Source organism: Petromyzon marinus, chromosome 49 (assembly GCF_048934315.1).
Source record: "Petromyzon marinus isolate PM22_M1 ecotype Great Lakes invasive population chromosome 49, UKy_Petmar_22M1.pri1.0, whole genome shotgun sequence".
Classification (NCBI taxonomy): domain Eukaryota; kingdom Metazoa; phylum Chordata; class Hyperoartia; order Petromyzontiformes; family Petromyzontidae; genus Petromyzon; species Petromyzon marinus.
The window spans coordinates 10626079-10645802 of NC_133715.1; the positions used below are offsets into that span (position 1 = coordinate 10626079).

At 48.6% G+C, this 19724-nt stretch overlaps 1 protein-coding gene across 1 annotated transcript in view; it reads right to left on the minus strand.

The window, feature by feature from the left end:
• Positions 1-19724, minus strand: part of LOC116952973 (uncharacterized) — a 37613-nt gene that overhangs the window by 11688 nt on the left and 6201 nt on the right. Inside the window, exons 3-7 of the mRNA XM_032972740.2 lie at positions 9435-9875; positions 6161-6282; positions 5046-5220; positions 4154-4194; positions 3340-3435 (exon numbers count right to left, since the gene is read on the minus strand). Of these exons, the coding sequence (XP_032828631.2) occupies positions 3340-3435; positions 4154-4194; positions 5046-5220; positions 6161-6282; positions 9435-9875 (875 nt within the window). The remainder of the gene's footprint in view (positions 1-3339; positions 3436-4153; positions 4195-5045; positions 5221-6160; positions 6283-9434; positions 9876-19724) is intronic.

Consider the following 19724-nt stretch of genomic DNA (forward strand, 5'->3'; position numbering starts at 1 on the left):
GGCTGGTACACTCAGTTTACAACTTCGTTCCTACCAGTAAAAGTGCATAGCTCCAGTGGCTTTCTAATATCGGAAGGAAGAGCGTGCATCTGAAAGCGCGCGACGATGATGATGATGCGGTGACCACCGCTTGTGTTCGATGGCTGAGCCAGAAGCCGCTGCCACTGCTGCTGCGGGGGAGGATGAGCGGAGTTGGCGTGATGATGGTTCATGGTGCTCCTTGAGAGAAACTAACGGTTTGTTGCCTTCTGGATCGCATGGCGGAGCCGACATTTGGTTAATGGCTAGTATTTCATTACTGGCCCCGATACAAGTAAAATAGACCTTTGGTTACATCACCGGAGGGAGAACAACAACCAACGCACGTTGTACAAAGACGCTTGATTGCCGTGTGCACACCGCAACGTGAAACGTTAAAACATCATGCATCCCACTCAACACACTCTTTACAGAAAAAAAACCAGCAATAAAAGCGTTAGCCACCTGTCATTTGTGAGCCATTGCTGCCTAAACCCACAATTGCTTCTTTCCATCTTTAACATTTACAAGTGAAAGTCGTGAAATGGCGCCTGTGAAATGTCAGGCATACAAAATGTGGCTGTTGTACAATATCAAAAATCCACCTTCGGAGAGCTACACTGTACAGCAACTCACGTGGTTCTATCTTTTATTTCTTTCCAACGGCATAATCGACGTGAAGTTTGCTTCCACCCACGTGATGTGTGGGTGGCAAATAAATCAGAAAGGCAAGGGGAAATTCCTGCCCATGAGCATTATGGAGTTGCTCTTACCCAGTTTAAGCCCCTTCAGAGCCAGTGGTGGAAATTACAAATGTCTATGGCAGGGGCGAATCTCTCCACAGGGCAGCTACCGTTGTCTTCGCCACAACGTGGTACCGATTTTCTCAACCTCGGAAAGACGATGGGCTGAGTCAACCCCCACCGAATGTTTGAATTCACAAACTTCGGATTTCGAGCCACCCTATCCTACTGCTGAGTGATCTGGACAAATGGTGAATAAAATACATCGATATTTTCAGCGGTAGATTGTGAATCAGGGCACGTGTGTCTTTTTCAGTACGTGTTTGAATGCTGCCATGTGTAACGAGATTTCTGAACATTGCCTGCTACTGATTGAAATGAATTGAGCTGGCAATGCCTGCACCCCCCTCCGATGTGATTGGTTAGAACTGATTGTTAAGAGTTTACGGCATGATGTTTGTTGTTACCCGATGACTGGGATTGTTTTTTTTTTATTAATTGTATTAAAAATTTTGATTTTAATAGGTGCTTTTGTTATGTTAAGTCAATATAAATCGTTACCTGCATCGTTATCAACCATTCTTAAGCCAGATGGCCATTGCCACTGCCACGATTGTAACTGATCAGCTTTGTGTCCGATTAGCAAGGTTAGGTACTTAGGGTGCGAAAGAAGATCAACATATATCATGCTGAAAGAATCAAAAATGCTTTGTTTTGCAACACAAATCTTCCACCGTTTAAATAATAAATATAGTCTAAAACAACAAAAAATGCAACCAGTGCCAATTCTATCGCCAATTCTGGGCACACGAACAGTGTCCAACTGGTCCACAGGTGGATGCTGCTGTGGTGTAATAGGTGGAGGTCGCCAGTATTCGAGCCCAGGGTGCACCGACGGGGACCAAACCTGGAAACTGGCACGTCGGTTTAAATAAAAGTGCCAGTTTCTTAAATCCGTTCTCCTGTGTTCACCCAGCAGTGTAAATGGGCACATACATCGCAGTCAGCTGGTCAGGCAGGTCACGCGTGTCGGAATAGAGTGTGGGGACTGCTGCCTAGACATCTGGCCAGCATGAAAGAGTAGGCCAAATACTCTGGAGGGGGGGGGGGCTGTTCAGAGCTCCCTCCAGTAGAGGCCCTTCTGCCAGCAGTGACATGGGCAAGTAATTGCGTTGCTGCTCCTCTTGTGCTACATCATGATCACATTCCTACAGAATGGACAGCTCTGTATCCTCTGCCAAGCGGTATCATGCGGACTGCACTGGGAAGCAGACATTGCAAATTTTGGGTGGCATCACCATCATCTTCAATCATCACGGCTTCATCCTTGTCCTAACAGGAGGCTTTGAGAGCGCAGAGGTGACTGATACATTTCGGCGATGTCCTGTATGTATATATGTATGTTGCACTTCTTTCACACCGTACGTAGCCAACCGTGCTCATCGGAGGTGTGGGGAAAGGACGACAAACTAAACACATCCCTGGGGAATGGCAGTCACGGTCTTAGTCTGTGGATTGCATTTAGTCATTATCTTAGTGTAGTTGACTAAAGCAGTCAAGAAATTCGTTCACTCTTAGTTATAGGGACGAGCAATTTTGCCCCACAACAAATATTCAGATCAGGCAATCAGTGAACTGAGTATACGTATTGTACGCGTATATATTAGGGGTGTGCTCCCGATTTCTGGATTAATTCGAAATAAAAAAAAACAGGCCAAGACAACATTGTGGATGATACTCCAGCGCTGTCCTCGAGACAGCCTGGTCCCTTCACCTGATGAAGGCCGCTTGTGTTGTGGCCAAAACGTCGTGATTTTTGTTGTTTTATTTTTTACCTAAGTGACTTTACCGAATAGAACCAAAGAGTATGGATCCTTGCAGTCACGAAAGCTTCAAATCTAGAATTGTGGATGATCCCTAACTTTTGTTTCTTTCGATTTGACCCGAACACAGGAAGTGATTTCACCAATTTATGCAACCACTTCCGCTATTTTCCTCAACGATTTATTGTCGTGAGCAAATGATGTAAATTATTTTTTTTTAAATCGGAGAAAGATGTGAAATTGTTCTTAAATATCAGAACTTTTTTTATTCTAATTTATTCAACCATGATACTTAACCAATTACAAGTGTGTGGCTTATCATATGGAAATGTATAGCAGCCAAATACTCGAAGCGCATGTTGATTATTTCTAGATTTGAATCTTTCGTGACTGCAAGGATCCATACTCTTTGGTTCTATTCGGTAAAGACACGAATAGAACCAAAGAGTACGCATGTTGATTATAAATGTGGAGGGAAAACTGAAGGACCCGGAGAAAAATCCATGCAACCACAAGGAGAGAGAGACACACACAAACTCCAAATATACAGCAGGCATCAGTGCCGGGATCGAACCCACGACCTTCTGTATACCAGGCGAGGTAATTCACATCTCACCAACGTGGTGCCCCAATGATCTCAGGCTGCATCTTCATTCAGACACGCGGATTCCGTTCGTCTCATCAGAGTGGCGCTGCAGTCTCTGGCAGGCAGTCGCAGCCATCGTAAGGACGCTTGGCGATTGGAGTTCACTCACCTCACAGTACAGCTGGCTTTTGTAGCAGCGCTGTGGAGCAGGTATGACCTTGATGAAGCAGTCAGCTCCGCTGCAGGTAAACATCTGGCAGACACGCTGCTCACAAAAGACAAACGATCCCCCATGTAGCCTTTTAACAGACTGTTGAGGTAAGTGCTGTTAGCGAGCAACTATGAAGGCCGGCACAGCACAGTAAGGTGGGTGGGTCGCCTTACCACGCCCGGCCGCATTTGTCTTCACCAGTGCTGATGTTTGCACCCAGGACTGCTTCAGACATTCGTCACTGATGTTGGCCGTGAGTGGGAATCGAACGTGGGCCTCCCGGTTCATAGCACAGTTTGGCAACCAAAATAACAAAGATACAGCCATTTTTTTCGAATTCGGTAAAAGTCAATATTTGAAGAGCCACAATGCGTGAGAATACGAGACGGTGACGGTCCTTAATAAATGGCGTCACGAAGCAGTCCCTAAAGAGGCACCACATGCGGCTCCGGAGCCGCAGGCTGCCCACCCCTGCAGGAGGGGCGAGCACCCTTCTCACCCGCTCTGACCCCTGGGCGTAATCACGTTGGTCGCACGAAAAGTCCAACTGACATTTTAATTATTTCATCGAGAGAATTTAGCCAAATATGAGATCATCAGCTCACTGCACTCAATGTAACTCGGTACAGTCACAGACGGCGGTTGCCTGGGTTTGAGCCCAGGACCTCGCATGTGGCACAATCAACACGCACCATTCCCCCCCCGCAACACCATCCATAACATTGCTTAAAAAACAGCTGCGTGCAAACGGGTGTGGATTCAGTGTACTCACGTCGGACATCGGCTCGCTGGTGGTGGTGACTGCAGTCGTTGCTGAAGAACAGAAACTCTTGTCAAGTGGTGAACCGTCGCAGAGCCAGCGATGTTGTCAAACGTTCGCCAACGACCCAATCACCCGCAAAGCTACCAGCCTCGTCGCGTCTCGCAAGCTAAGCAGTGAGACTGGAGACTGCTCGCATGTCTGATGAGTGAGCCATCGACGTGCACAAGGGGGCCACGCTGTTGGCAACGACATACTTTGCCGTCCTGTGCCGTGCTCTCCCGTTTCCCCGCTTTCACACCGACCCGCATTGTGAATTATGGTGAAGAGATGGTACTCACGATCTGCAGTGGATTGACAAAGGAGCTGCACATGTGTAACACGTGTGAAATGTTAAGTGAGAGCAGAATCGACGATGCAAGACGCCTGTAACCGCGACATCAGTGAGTGGCCACGCGCCATCATTGCGGCCAGGGTGAGGTCAGAGCTGAGATCCCCCTACTTGTTTTCAAGGGATTAAATGGGGCTTGCTCCACGATACATCCAGGAGTTGATGGGGGCCCACACGCTCCACCGAGATTCACCGAGCGCGCCCGACTCAGCGTGACAGTGGTCCGGGCTCCGACCCTCCTCTGTGATCCCCACCGAGATTTTGTCCACACGGCGCCCAGGCTCTGGAGCTCGCAGTCCCTGGAGACTGAAGTCCCAGGCCCACTGATCTAGAGAGTTATTTCTGCAGTAGCGACCTGGCCGTAAAGGATAGCTCAACAAAGCGGCTTATCGTGTGAAAATGTATAGCAGCAAAATAATCCAAATACTGTCATCTAAATGCACGTTTATAAATGCGGAGATGAAAATAAAAATTCTGATTTTGACGCAAGAACGCACGGCGAGTCTCTCTTACTGGTGGTGGCTGCGGTGGTGGGTGGTGCCGGGAAGTTGAGACACAGGCTGGTGTTGCAGCACTCCACGATGCACCTGGACGCTGTGCCCGACGCGGTGCACCACGTGGCGTTTAAGTTGTTGGACACGCAGCCTGAGGTGTAGTTCACAGCAGTTCCCTCCGTCGAGCGCAAAAACTGCATTGAAATGAGGAGCGTAATGAGGAGGCGTCGATTTAAGACCGAGATGTCGTGACCAAAGCAGCCGATGTATGCGTGTTCAACTTTTTTTTGCACCATACGCATACAAACAATGATAATCTGAGGTGCTGGGGAAGGAGAACAAACTAAACACAAAAGGTCAGTTCTAAATAAATTCGTTTTCAGTACGATGCCACAACCACTACTGCCACCACGACCCATCGCCAACAGTTTTTTTACCCCCAGCCTCACTGCCCCCGCCAGATCCCAGACGTATTGCCGTACGCACGAACAGAACAGCTCTCGTCTCGTCACGGTCGGGCACGCTCCACTCGGCGCTGCGGGGTCATCAACGTCAACGTCGTCGCCGTCGACTCAACCGGAGGAGGGCACTTTGTTCAGAGCGGCTTTTGGCCGGTCGTCCAACAAAGGCGGTCATCGCAACGCGCACTTTCAGATGCGCTTCTGTATAGCCGTCTGGAACGCTCTTCCTTCCGATATATTAGGAAGCCACTGGAGCTATGCACTTTTAATTCATGGAGATTGACAAACTAATATCATTAGAACATCTTTTAGTGTTTACTTTGTCGTCCTTCGTCCTGCACCTCCGATTCTTGTTATTCGACTATTCGGTATTGTTTTCGTAGTAATCATTATATTGGAAAAATGTATTTGAATTATTGGTTCAGAGTTAACTCAATCTGCATCTTTATCAACCACTCTCAAGCAAGGTGGCCATTACCACTTTCAACTATTGTCACTGATCAGCTTTGCGTCCGATTAGCACGGTTGGGTACGTACGGTGGGTAAGAAGTTCAGCATACGCGCATACAAATATTCACGCGGCTGATTTCGTTCACAAAATCAATGCTGGAGGTGATGATTGGCCTGGCGCAAGGGTTCGGAGGTACAAGTTGGTTGAGTACGCGTCACTCACCCAGCACATGGGATTTGAACTCATGCACGTCTCATTGTATTGTAGAAACGTCTTGTTCTGGTAGCAGTTTTCTCCAGCGCAGGACATCTTCTGGCAATAGAATCCAGCGCTTCCGTTTGAACCTGGAAGGCAAGCGCACGTGTTGTGTTGAAGAGACGAAATCAAGGCGGTGTCACGTGGCACACACTGTGCTCGCAGGCTTCAACAGCCCTGGCCAAGAATCGTACCTCGGTGTTCTGAGCTAAGAGTCCACACAATCGCACACGGACACTGAAGTGTAGGGGTTGTTGCGACATTGTATGCGGGTATCGTTGCTCGTTAAACTTTTAACCTCGTGTCATTTCCTGGCAAAATATTTCGGAATTAATCATGAACAAGAATGAGAGTTCTGTTAAAATAAATACGGAGTTTATTATCCATTTGTGCTTTGCTTGTTTTTTAGAGCAATTGGCAGCGTGGCATGTGACCGCGATATTTTTCAATGTTTATTTGATGATTTGTTTATTCTCCGTGTATATTAGCGCAGGTGTGCGTTATTAAACGTTAATGGGTTGTTTATATTGGAATGTTGGGAATGTATATTATAGGCTAACGTTGAGTGAGCTGCAGTTGAACAACTAGTACTGGGGGTAGAGCAAATGCACAAATACTTGGCAAACACAATTTTGTTTGTCTAGTATTTAATTTAGAAAGTTATGGAACACTCACATGGCGATAATTGTCATCAAAATAATTTTTTTTTTTAACTACTAACAATTTTTTATTTTACCGGGAAAGGCCCACTGAGCAATATAACTCTTTTTCAGAAGCGACCTGGCCACAAATGATACCTCAATGATGTGGCTCATGATTTGAAAATGTCCCAGAGAAAAATCATCTAAAAGCTTGTTTCTAAATGAGGTCAAAATCCACGCAACCAAGGGGAGAACATGCAAACACCAACCATATGGCAGGCGTCAGGGTTGGGGTTGAACCTAGGACCTCCTGTATATCTGGCGAGGTAGTTAACATCTCCCCACTGCGAGATGTTGTACTGTATCATGAAAAACCATTTCGCAGCAACCCCTACTTAATACAAATTATATTTTTTTTACACTGCGTGGGCAGTAATATACAAACACAACTAACATAAACTCCACACATTCATCAAAAAGGAAAACTATATATGTATATAATAAAGACTTGAAGCTTTCGTGACTGCAGGAATTCATATTCTTTGGGTCTTTCGGTAAATTCACGTATATTGGTTAACAAATAAAAATAAACAAGAAACCACGACCTTTAGATCGCAACACAAGCGACCGTCATCTGGTGGAAAAACGGGAAAAAAGCCACTGAAGGCGAGCTGTTTGAAAGGTTTAAAATGGGCATAACCCAAGCGTCCTGGTGTCAGAACGAAGTGAACGAGGCACACGTGGCCTGCGGCCAGCACTAGTGGAAATGGTTTTGTTCATGCGAAATCGGGGAAACAGACGCACGAGCCGTGGGTAAATGAACAACTTGTTGTAGTCCAAGCAGTCATTTAGTAAGGGTTGTCACGTTACCAAAACGTGCCAATTAGTTACTGGTTCAGCACACCGCTGGGTTAGGGTTAGTAACTAATTGGCACGTTTTGTTTACGTGACAAACCTTACAAATTGGTTGTCAGGTGGTGGCGGGTTGAACGACACTTTTATATTTATATATTTATGCGATCTAACTAAAAAAAATACCTTTATTATGGATATTATTGGTCGTGAAAGCTGGCGTGTTCAACTATAAACTATATCGATAATAGCAGACGTTTCGGGCAGTGGGCTCTCTGTGAGCACTAGACAACGGTAAGCGACACTGCCCGAAAACATCGCCTGTTATTATTATTGTTGTTGATATTTTATATTTCAAGGCAAGCGTTCACAATGATTTTCCCGCGGTCGCGTGGATTTTTCTCCGTATCCTCCAGTATTTCCCTCCGTGTTTACAATCAGCACGCGTTTACACTATTTGCCTGCTGCTATAGATTGCCATGTGAATACCAACTTCGTTGTGCTTTTAGTTGCAGCCAGGTCGCTTCTAGAATGCATTTCCAAGTACCGACAGCTAGAGGGCAATGCAGACAAACGTAAACCACTGTCTGCAAGTTCCGTTGGCCACTCAACACTGGAATGAGACGCGCAGCCATCAGATTAGCGTTGACCTTGAGTAATCGTATTGATGCCAGGGATGTGTTTACCGAGTTAGACTTCCCCTGTGCCGCACTCTCATTTGGAACGAGCCCCAGAGAACCTGAAATCGGACACATCAATCTACTGCTGGATGAAGGCCTTCCCACGCATTGTCGGTCATGGCCCGTTTGACCATACTTCACCACGCCGGTCAGTGCGGGTTAGTGAAGAGCATCGCCAAGTTTTAAACGCTAAGAGTTTACACCAAAGACTGCAATGTTCATAATTTTAAATGTACCCGCATCACACTTTTCGGGTCATTTCATTTATTTCACTGGACCTGCAAATCCAGAGGTGGCTGGTTCTGTCTCCGGGCGCGGCAGCTGAACCACAGACCACTGCCTCCGTCCTTCCGGCAGTGCACGGATGGGTAGAGCAGTTGGTTGATTGGAAGGTCGTGGTGTGGTGGGACACAGTGAGGGGCACTACCACCTCGTCCAGAACGTCTGGCCAGGACGGAAGAGGAGACCAAACACCTCCCAGTGGGACCATCTCAAGCTCCCTCTGCAGGAGGCCCTCCCTCCAGCAGCAGCGTGAGCAGGCGATTGCAGCGCTAAAGCTTGACCCCTTACAGCTGTGTCTCATCCACACTGCGGTCAACCACCACGCTGCAGATCGAAACGCCTCTCTTTCTGTCTTTTAGCAATTTCAGAGCACGTGACGACGGCAGCCTTGAGCAGACACCGCGGAGAGGTTGGATTTAGAGTGGAGGCGGCCACAAGCGAGGGAACGCCTCGGATCAACCCCCCATGGCACGGTCGCCGTCGGCCTTCCCGAAAATAAAACAAATCGGCACTCGTTCCATCGAGTGCCGCAGAAGGATGACGATTGACTGCGTCGGAGAGCAGCGCGAGCAATAACCTTGCAGGGCCACCAACGCCTTGCATTTCAAACGAGAAAGCATGAATTAATTAACTAACAAAATGAAATGAATAAATTCACGAAGCGATGAATGTCCGCGTGTGTATGTCGAACTTATTTCTCATCGTGCGTGGCCGACCGTGCAAATCGGAGGTGCGGGGGGGGGGAAGGACAACAAACGACAAATCGCTCTCAGTCGTGGCACCCACCGCCTGCAGATCCCCAGACGGTGTTAGCGCCGGGAGCCACAGCCGCCGTCACCGTTGCAGCCGTCACGGCGGTGGTGGCGGCGGTGGTGGCGGTGTTGGCGGTCATGGCGTTGGTGGCGATAGTGGCGGTGGCGGCGGCGGCGGTGGTGGTGGTGGTGGCGGCGGTGGTGGTGGCGGTGTTGGCGGTCGTGGCGTTGGTGGCGGTAGTGGCGGTGACGGCGGCGGCGGTGGCGGTAGTGGCGGTGGTTGTGGTCGTGGTTGCGTTCCTGCCGGAGCCAGCGGTGGCCGTGGCCGTGTTCGGGGCCATGCTGCTGGGAGTGGCCGTAGGGGAATGTTCGGTTCCCCCGGCCACTGAGGACAAGCTGGTCCAGGCGGTGTCCGTGACTTCCACCGGTGTTGTTTGGTTTGAAGAACAGCTCACCCTGCCCATCATGATGGGCGCTGCGGGGGGCGGGTGGGGGGGGGGGGGTGTGCGACACGTTTAGAGCGTGGGGTTGGTAGCCGACATAACAAGAAGTGAATTTTTTTTCGAATTCGCTAAAAACAAAACTCAATATTTCAAGAGCTGCAGTGCACGTGGATACGAGACGGTGGTCCCTTACAAACAACGTCGCGAAGCGGCCCTTAAAGGTTCCCGCACGCGGCTCCGGAGCCACAGGCTGTGGAGCCCTGGGCGAGGAGGAGGAGCACGGCTAGCCCTACTCGCCGCAGGGCAACTTGTGGACATCATCTCCAAGTGTTTCATCGTTATCATCATCATTGTCATCTTTACAACGCAGATTCAAACTTGAGTCGGAGGCCCTCCGAGAGGTAACCCATGTTGTGCACCGGGGATGTGCTCTTGATTTTTTGGATTAATCCGCCAAAAACCCGAAGGGAAAAATTGGGCCCAGATGTAAAATGTTGCGATCGTTATCTGATCGTACGACATGATGGCGTCACTTTTGTTTGCACGAAGACACATTCGCTAACTAAATAACGTCAACGGATCCAAAACATTCGTCAAAAGATAAAACATTATAACACAAAATACGAAATTTGCATTCAAAAACTCGTCCCAATAGTACGCGTGTACCAATGTGCGTGAACGTTGCAGATGATTATAGGCAGTTGTAAAGCGATGTTCCTGAATGCGCATATCGATACAATGTTCACCCAGCAATTTAACTGGGTACACCGCAGGTCAGTCGACCGGTATGCCACGTGTGGTGGGGTAAAGTGTGGGTACTCCCACCTCTTACAAGACATCCGGACAGCATGGAAGAGTAGGCCAACATTCCCAGGGGCACAACGACTCTATTACAATGGGGGGCTGTGCAACGCTGCCACTGACCCCCAACAAGAATTTCGCCCCTGAAAAGACCCTCTGTAGTGGCGACCCTTCCACCAGCAGTGTCGTGATGAAGCAATTTCAGGGCTGCGCCTTTGCCTTTTTGTAAAGCCGTGCACCCACGAATCAACTAAGGTACAATTACGCCTCCCTAATCTTACGACTCTGAGAATAAATGCAACTTGTATTATATTACAAGCGGGAGACGAGCTATAATTCTCGTCTCTACAAACTGCGGTTGAGTGAGGACTGCTGGGATGACGCTGGTGCGAGCCTCTTGAATTCCAAATGCAAAGACCAAAAAAAGACAAAGATCCCCCGTATAGCCTGAACCGATTGTTGGGGCAAGTGCTGTTAGCGAGTAGCACCTGTGAAGGCGGGAACGGTACACGAGGGGGTGGGTGGTCAGCACCACGCCCGGCCGCCTTTGTCTCCCCAGTGGCGATGTTTACACACCGCACCAGGTACTCATTTGAGGCTGAGTCGACCTAGAGGAGGCCCAGGACCGGTTCAGATAATCGTCAACGGTGTTGGCCGTGAGCGGGAATCGAACTCGGGTCACCGGGTTCGTAACACAGTGCGCTGATCCTACACCACCTTCCACACACGCACACACCGCTCTCCACGTATTCTGTTTGCCATTTTATTTCAATGGACAAATAACCCAACAAAGCGTGCAACACCCAGAATGGTGCGGGAAAGAATGAGGAAAGAAATTCGAGTGCACATTGCAACAGCGATTGAAGCGGCCAGGATTAAAACAAAAAGGGCACATTCACACAGAAGAGGAAGAGAGAGCGAACAGGGGAAGATGATGGTCGTACATCTTACAGATAGTCGTGCCTCGCAGAGCAAAGCGGAGCCATTGCTCGTGATGTATGAAGGGTGAACTTATTTCGCACCCCTACGGAGCCAACCGTGCCAACAGATACATTATAAAAAGGTCGCGCACTCATTATACACAAAGTGCTTGCCACAAATGGACTGCAACACCTTGCTGATATCGCCAAGAAACATAAAGCACCATCATCAACGCAGCAGCGGCTTCTGGCTCAGCCAGTCACTGCATCATCATCATCGCGCGCTTCCAGATGCCCGTCGGCGGCCGTCTGGAACGCTCTTCCAATATTGGGAAGCCACTGGAGCTATGCACTTTAAAATCTCGATCGAAAACTAATTTAATTACAGCTGCTTGTAGTGTTTAGTTTGTTGTCCTTCGCCCGCACCTCCGATTAGCACGGTACGAGAGAAGTTCAACTCCCTGTACACGTTCGGAGGTGAGTGACAGAGACAATATCACGAACCCAGCGACGAAATTCCGCATCACTTGGTCGTCCTCGACACCGGGGGCGCAGTGGGTCCCCGTGGACCACGGAGCTCACTCATCCGTCACCCCGCTCGCGACTCCCTCACCAGCACTGGGGGTGTCCTCCTGGCAGAGCGACGCCGTTTCTCTGTAGCGGCTCCATTCGTTGTGGAGTCGCATCTCGCCCCACGCACACAGCACCAGCAAAGCCACCACCACCACGTTGTAAGCGAGGGGTGAAGGCCAATCGAGCTGTGTCCTCGGGGCTATGAGATAGGACGTCGCGGTAGGTGAGATGTTATCTCCCTCGCCTAGTATGCAGGAGGTCGTAGGTTCGATCCTGATCCTGACGCTGACGATTGCTCTATATTTGGAGTTTGCGGTGTCTCTCTCCCCGTGGTCGTGTGGATGTTTCTCCTGGTCCTCCAGTTTCTAACACTCTGTATTTAGAATCGACATGCGTTTCGATGATTTGGCTGCTATAAATGTACACGTGATAAGCCACTTCGTTGGGCTATCATTTGTGGCCAGGTGGCTTCTGAAAAAGAGTTATATAGCTCATTGGGCTTTATCTGGTAAAATAAAAAGTGTATTTTTAGTTTAGTTAACCTAAGCCTGGCTCCGCACAACCCCCGAGTCTCGACTGAAAGTTGATTTATTTCCTTTTCGTGGAAATGTGTGCTTGATAAATGTATGCGTATTCATATAATCAATTCCACGTAAATCTACATATCAAAAACATATATTCACGTATCCCAGGAAACGAATCATTCATCGGTTTTTTTCAGGTTATCAGCAGAAGGTTCCAGATGTCACACCTTGAGGGGTAAACCAAAACCTTTCAGTGTGAAAAACTTAAAAAAAGCTCCTGCGCCAGATGGAATAGGTGTGTGGACATGATCGAAAAAGCGTGACCCAGCTGTTGGATCATATCAGAAGGACCCATTGACTAAACGTTTACACGGAAATAAAATATATCTGTTGTGGAGTGATGCCTCAATCGTTGGCCTGTGACAGCGGCTCTCAGCCGGGGGCACGAGGCAGACCCCTGTGGGTGAGTGGCAGTGTCCCAGGGGGTACGGGAGGTGATCGATAAATGCGTGAAACTATATAACGCACGAGTCATTCGTGAATAATCGTGTATGAATCTGTCAAATATAAATAACTACGATAACATTTTAAAGCCATACGTTAACCGAGAACGATATGAAAAACCTTTCTAAACTCGCTGATCGTAAGCAACGTGTTTGCCAACAGGAACCGTGCAGCGTAAACAAACGACGTCACGCGTGCGCGAGTTGTCCGTAGATTTATTTTATTCGCTTGCAGGTACTCGCTGGAAAGGACAAAATTACCAATTGGTTAAAATATGAATGTTCATTACTCATAGATGTATTTCTCAGAACCATGTTGGGTCAGGCAAAGGGGTACTTGGTTTAAACTAAATTAAACAAGGGGGGGAGGGGGGTGGGTACAGTAGCTAAGAAAGTTTGCGAACCACTGAGTTTATTTATACAAAAGAGATACAAAACTGATGTCTCAAGACGTACATACCACCTCCTGGTCCTCCACTGTTGACAAAGCTCAGTGAGGAATCCAAATAATGGACAACCCAGAGGCCAATCACCGACATCGCATGAGCAATCCGGCTTAAACCCAGCATCTTTCTATGACCCGCATACATATGCAGTAGTCGTGTATGGAGACGGAGTCGTAGTAGGAAGCAACACGTTTTATTTATCTCTTTAACAACACTCACTGGGACTTAACATGAAGGGGTAATGGCCCCTTCCACCCACAACCTGTGGAGGTACAGCCTCCGGGCTATCTATCCTCGCAACTGACCTACTCCTATAGCCCTCCGGCTGGCTGGAGCTAAGGAGGCTGACCCACCGCTGGCACCGGTGGGTCTCTGACCACTGGCCCGTCCAGACCCGGCCCTCAGAAGGACGTCGGGCTGAGGGAACCTCAGGGTCCTAGCCTCTCGACCTCTGGCACCGCACTGAGCCCCGGTCCTTAGAAGGACGTCGGGGCTTGGGGTCCAGGGTCTCGTCTCCAGGTGGCTCCTCGACTTCGGCTTGAGGCGAACTGAACTCTGCTCTCAGGAGCCCGCCTTTTATAGGATTCCCCACCGAGGGGCGGGGTTCTGAGGGATCACAGATCCCCCACAGCCCCCTCCCCTCAGGAGGGGTTCTGGCCACAGGTAGTCCAACCGATCTGTGTTTGTTTATCCCGCTTTCTGCCTAGGGGCAGGGTTCTGGGGGATCACACACACACACACTCCACAGCCTCCACCCCTCAGGCGGGGTCTTGGTCAGGGTTATCAATGACCCCGCTCTGGTAGGTACTGTGTAGCGTGTGTGTGTTTACAGAGTGACCACCACACATATTCTCAACCCTGTTCTGGAAAATGTGAATGCCTTATCGATACTACAGCCAGTACGAAGACTTACGCAGGGGCATTTGGTTCGGTGGAAATTCACGCAGTCATCCAAGCACTCACGAGCCAAGGTCTTAAAACAAACTGTATATAGAAATGATATTAAAATAAAATGTATTTAAAGATAGAACAGCTGCACTGGGATTGCGAAACGAGAGCCACAGGACACAAAGTGGGGATAGTCGTCACGCATTCGACGTGTGCTCGACAATGCCACTTAAAATGTATTCCGCACGTTCAACATTCAGACAACTGCTGTTGGAGAAACAACGGCATAAACACGAATGGAGAGACGATTCGCCTCAGTCATATTTGACAACGACACGGTCATTAAAACAACCGGTGGCAATGAACGAGAGGAAATGTAATCCCTCGCTATCCCACCCTGACCAACGCGGCCATGCAGGTAACATCACACAACCTTTGTGGCCTGCAAGGTTTGGTGGAGACCATTATCCAGCAGTGGACTAACACGTGGTCAGATGCGCTTCTGCGGACGTCTGGAACGCTCTTCCTTCCAGTATCAGGAAGCCACTGGAGCTATGCACTTTAAAATCTAGAATTAAAACGAATTTCTTTCGAACTGCTTTTTGTGTTTAGTTTGTTGTCCTTCGCCTGCACGTCCGATTTGCACGGTTGGCCACGTACGGTGCGAAAGAAGTTCAACATTCATACATACAGGCTGCATTAAAATTAAACCCGGTGAGCCTCTTTGGCAATGTCGGGCGAACGCTCAAGATTCCTAAATGATGTAACAACATCAAAAGGGATCCGTCGATCAAAAGAGGATCCGTCGATCAAAAGATGTGGATTTGTTGACGCCTTCTCAGGAGCAAAGGGAGCCCATATACACATGCTTTCACATTATTTAGGTTATTTGGCTGCAATACATATCCACGTGATAAGCCACTTCGTTGAGCTATAATTTGTGGCCAGGTCGCTTCTGAAAAATACGCTACTGACTCAGTGTGCTTCACCTGCTAAAATAAACATAGTTCAGTTTTATGTTTACTTTAAATTGTATCAGTTATTTGCTTACCGTTCCTATACTCCTATCGCATTTATAAAATACAAAATTTTGACCCATCCCTACCAGACACGTGTGAAAAAAAGAGCTTTATAGCTCATCGGATTCCTCCAGTATGAATAAATATTCCAATTCTGAGCTTACATCTCGCAGCGTACACGCAGCTGCTGCTGCTACCCACCCCATCATACGTGGCTCCACGTCGCCCTGGAGACGCTCACCCAGGCGAGGTGTTTATCTATCGGTGCTGTGCTCCGCCACAGAGGGGGTTGTCTCGGTTGCGATTTCCAGCTCTCTCCGATGTGGTTTCGGGTTGTTACCGCGTGCTGTTGTTGTTCGCCTTCGACAAACGATGTCCGACGTTTTGCTGCACGTGCCGGGAGCTTCTTCAGGATAATAATAATACTTTTATTTTATAAAGCAGTGTCATTCATGCCAACAGCGTTCCACAGCACTGGGCATTAATTATATATAAGGACCAAATCCCTTATATGTAATTAATACACACCAAGCAAATGAAAACCCGACTGCCAAGCAAAATAAAAAAATGAATAAACAAAATAATAAACCGCACCAAAACACAAAAAAACCACTAACAACAAAACGTCATCAAAACAAAGAACCGCAACCACCACCGAGTACGGTGCCGTAACTTGGAAACACGTCGAAGAGCGATGTGGCTCTCATTGTGCATTGCACGTGAAGGCTCGGGCGACACCAGGTGTCTATTTAATGCTGAGTCGACCTAGGGGAGGCCCAGAATCAGGTTTAAATATTCGCCGCTCTTTTTGGTCGTGAGCGGGAATCGAACTCGGGTCATCATTTTCGTAGGGCAGTGCAGCGCTTACCACTACACTCGACATAAAAAACAACAACAACAACCACAACAACAACCGCCGTTCGCCTCCAAGTGGCGGTGTCGTAACCTCGCCTGGCACACTGGACAGACTAAACAAACCAAAAACAAGTGTTTTTATTTTACCAGGTAACGCCCACTGAGCTGTACGGCTCTTTTCCAGAAGCGACCTGGCCACAAATGACAGCTCAACAAAGTTGGCTTTTCACAGACAGGAGCCAAACACTATAAACGCATTTTTCTAAATGTGGATGGAAAACCCCGGGGACCCGGCGAAAAATCCACGCGACCACGGGGAGAATATGAGAACTACAAATATACAGCAGCAGGCGTCAGGGTCGGGATCGAACCCACGGCCTCCTGTATACCAGGCGAGAGAGTTAACATCCGACCACCGCGGTGCCCCATGCAGCCACAAGAACCCCTACTGGCAGGCCCCACTCAGTACAAACAACCAACTGGAAGCACTCTCATTGTTCACAGTAAAGGTATAAATAAGGACTCGCTCACACCATCGCTGGCGGAAGGTGCTCCACTGTAAGAGCTCCAGAGAGACCCTCTAATGGGTATTTGGTCTACTCTTCCACCAGTGGTGGGACATTTTAAAGGTGAGAATACCCACAGTTTACCCCACCAAATGCTCCGGCGTAACCCATTTAGACTTCCTGGGTTGGACAGAGGCGGTAGGGGATTTACCAAACTCGCACCCATTGCTTCAGGTGCCACGCTGGGAGATTGAAGCGACGATTGTAAATCCAGTGCGCTCGCCATTACACCACGTCAGCATTCATTTATTATTGTTCGAACACAACCGACAGTGTGACTCAACACAATCCTTATCGTATGAATACATATATCCCATGTTGTGTTTTCGTCGGGTCCTCTGGGATTTTGGGCCCTGGGCATGAGTCAAATTTCCTTCCTCCCTCCCCCCCATGACTCTAAATCTGGCCCCGACAGGCGGCAAGCCGGGTTGAGTGTGCACCAATTAAACAACACAAACAAGAATCTTTCTACTGTGGGGCCACATTTATTGGCAGCATTGTCCATGTATAGCAATGTTCCACAACACCTTCACGCGAGTGGCATTGTGCTCGTAACAAAGGAGGAGGTTATGCAACTCAATACCTTGAGAAAGGACGTGGAGCGGTGGCGCAGTGAGTAGCGCAATGCGCCCTGAAACACGGCAATCTGAGTTCCATTCCAGGCCACGGGCAACATCAGTGGCACGTGATCTCGAAAGCAGCCCTTTCTCAGCGCCCCCATTCACCAACCCCGCACTTACTGAACACCCCCCCCCCCCATGACCCGCTACACTACTGGATGCCATCATCCAGCAGTGGATCGACAAAAGGGATGTGCATTTCAGTGTGCATAGCTTTGCTTGGGGTGAGCAAACACCGTGCAACAACCACGAATCAATGTCTTGTTCACTATCCGCGTGTCCCCCGACGTCATGGCATCACACGAAGAGCCGCAGATGTTTTCATTTCGCAAATAACAACGTTGCATGCTTCATAGCTGACCAGCACAGGAGAGGTGTCTACTCTGTAGCTAACCCTTGAACTCCCCTTGTACATGAAGCAGTCCCCCTCCTTAACCCCCTTCTGTCCCTCTCAAATCCTCACCTCTTCCTCTTGCCCATTGTTGCCTTCCCTTCGCCCCTCCACTCCTCCCCATCCCTCCCCTTCCGCAATCCCCAAGTGCTCCTCTATCGCCGCCACTCATTCCTCAGTAAGCGACTTCAGTAAAGGCGCTCTATATAAATATAAATTAGATTGTGGGTTCCTATATAAGATCATTATTGGTCCCACGTGGGCCCTTAAGGTACCCGTGAGTGTTTGATGTTGTAGGTTTGTGTGTTCAATTAAAAATGAGATGCTTTCGTACAGATTATGAAATATTCATCATCATCCATGATCAATCCACTGCTGGGTGAACGCCTCTCCTGCGACGTAATTAATAATGCATACGGGACGATTTCATTGTTCCATCTCCCCTCTGGTTGGCCTCCTCTCGGAAGCCGTCTGTTGCTTGGCTGCCAATAATGATGAAAGTGTTTGTACAACACTGGATTGTGCATTCTTCCAATAATCTATTAACTCTTGCCTTGCGGCAGATTAAACTATATCTGAATCCAGTGCTCAACTTCAGCCCAAAAAGTTATGTGTATGTTAATTACAATAATAATTTACAGGCCTACCCATGCTGTGTCAGTTATGGAGGGTTATTTTACTAAACTTCTCTATCTTGGTCAGTGCAGGCTGGTGAAGGGGGAAGCCAGGGCTAGTTCAGATATATGCCACTGATGTGAGCCACGATTGGGAATCGAACTGGTCTCCTGCTAATAGACAACAAATACGAATTGAGCGGCTGTTACGTAATTATTTATTTCTTTGAACTTTATCTGACTCTAAAAAACAGCTGATGCCCCTATAACCCCAGACGTCCCTGAGAAGGGCAGGACCAGGGAGAGATGTTAACTACCTCGCCTGGTACACAGGAGGGTGTGGGCTTGATCCCGACCCTGACGCCTGCTATATATTTGGAGTTTGCGTGTCTCTCTCCCCGTGATCGTGGATATTTTTCTCTGGGTTATCCGGTTTTTCCCCCCAACATGCGTTTACAGTTTTTCGCTTCTATGAATTTCCACATGATAAGCCACTGCTTTGGGCTGTCAGGTATATCGGTGATGTATATGGCAGCGATGCTGCCGTGGGCTAATATTGAGCCCTTTTGAATTATCATCCAGATTTCACCGTCTTGGTTTGATCTCCCGGAGCAACAGTTGAGATAAAGAGGAAGCTTCTTGAAGTCCCCCTGCCTCTGTCCACCCAGCAGTATGAGAATGTGTTCAGTACAGTTCGTCGATCGGCAGCTGGTGTGTGGTGGGGTAAAGTGTGTGGAAGAGTAGGCCAAATACCCTTCAGAGGGGCTCTCCCAACCTAGTGGAGGCTCTTCCTCCGGCAGCGGCGGCGTGAGTGAGCAATTCCAGGGCTGCGCCTTTACCCCCTCGCAGTTGTGTCTCGTCCACACTGCGTTCAACCACCACGCTGCAGATCAAAACGCCTCTCTTTCTGCTTCTTAGCAATTGCAGAGCACGCAACGACGGCAGCCTTGAGCAGACACCGTGGAGATGTTGGTTTTAGAACTACCACCCATGACCTCTGCCCGAGTTCTCATGATAACCTTCGTCAACACACGCAACGTGTTCACTCTTATCCGTTACAACTTCAATCGCGATGTTTAGTCGTTGGCACCTTGGAGTTTTGGGACATTTTGGGCAACTGTGTTCAGCAAACTGTGATTTAAAAACCAACGAAACACAATA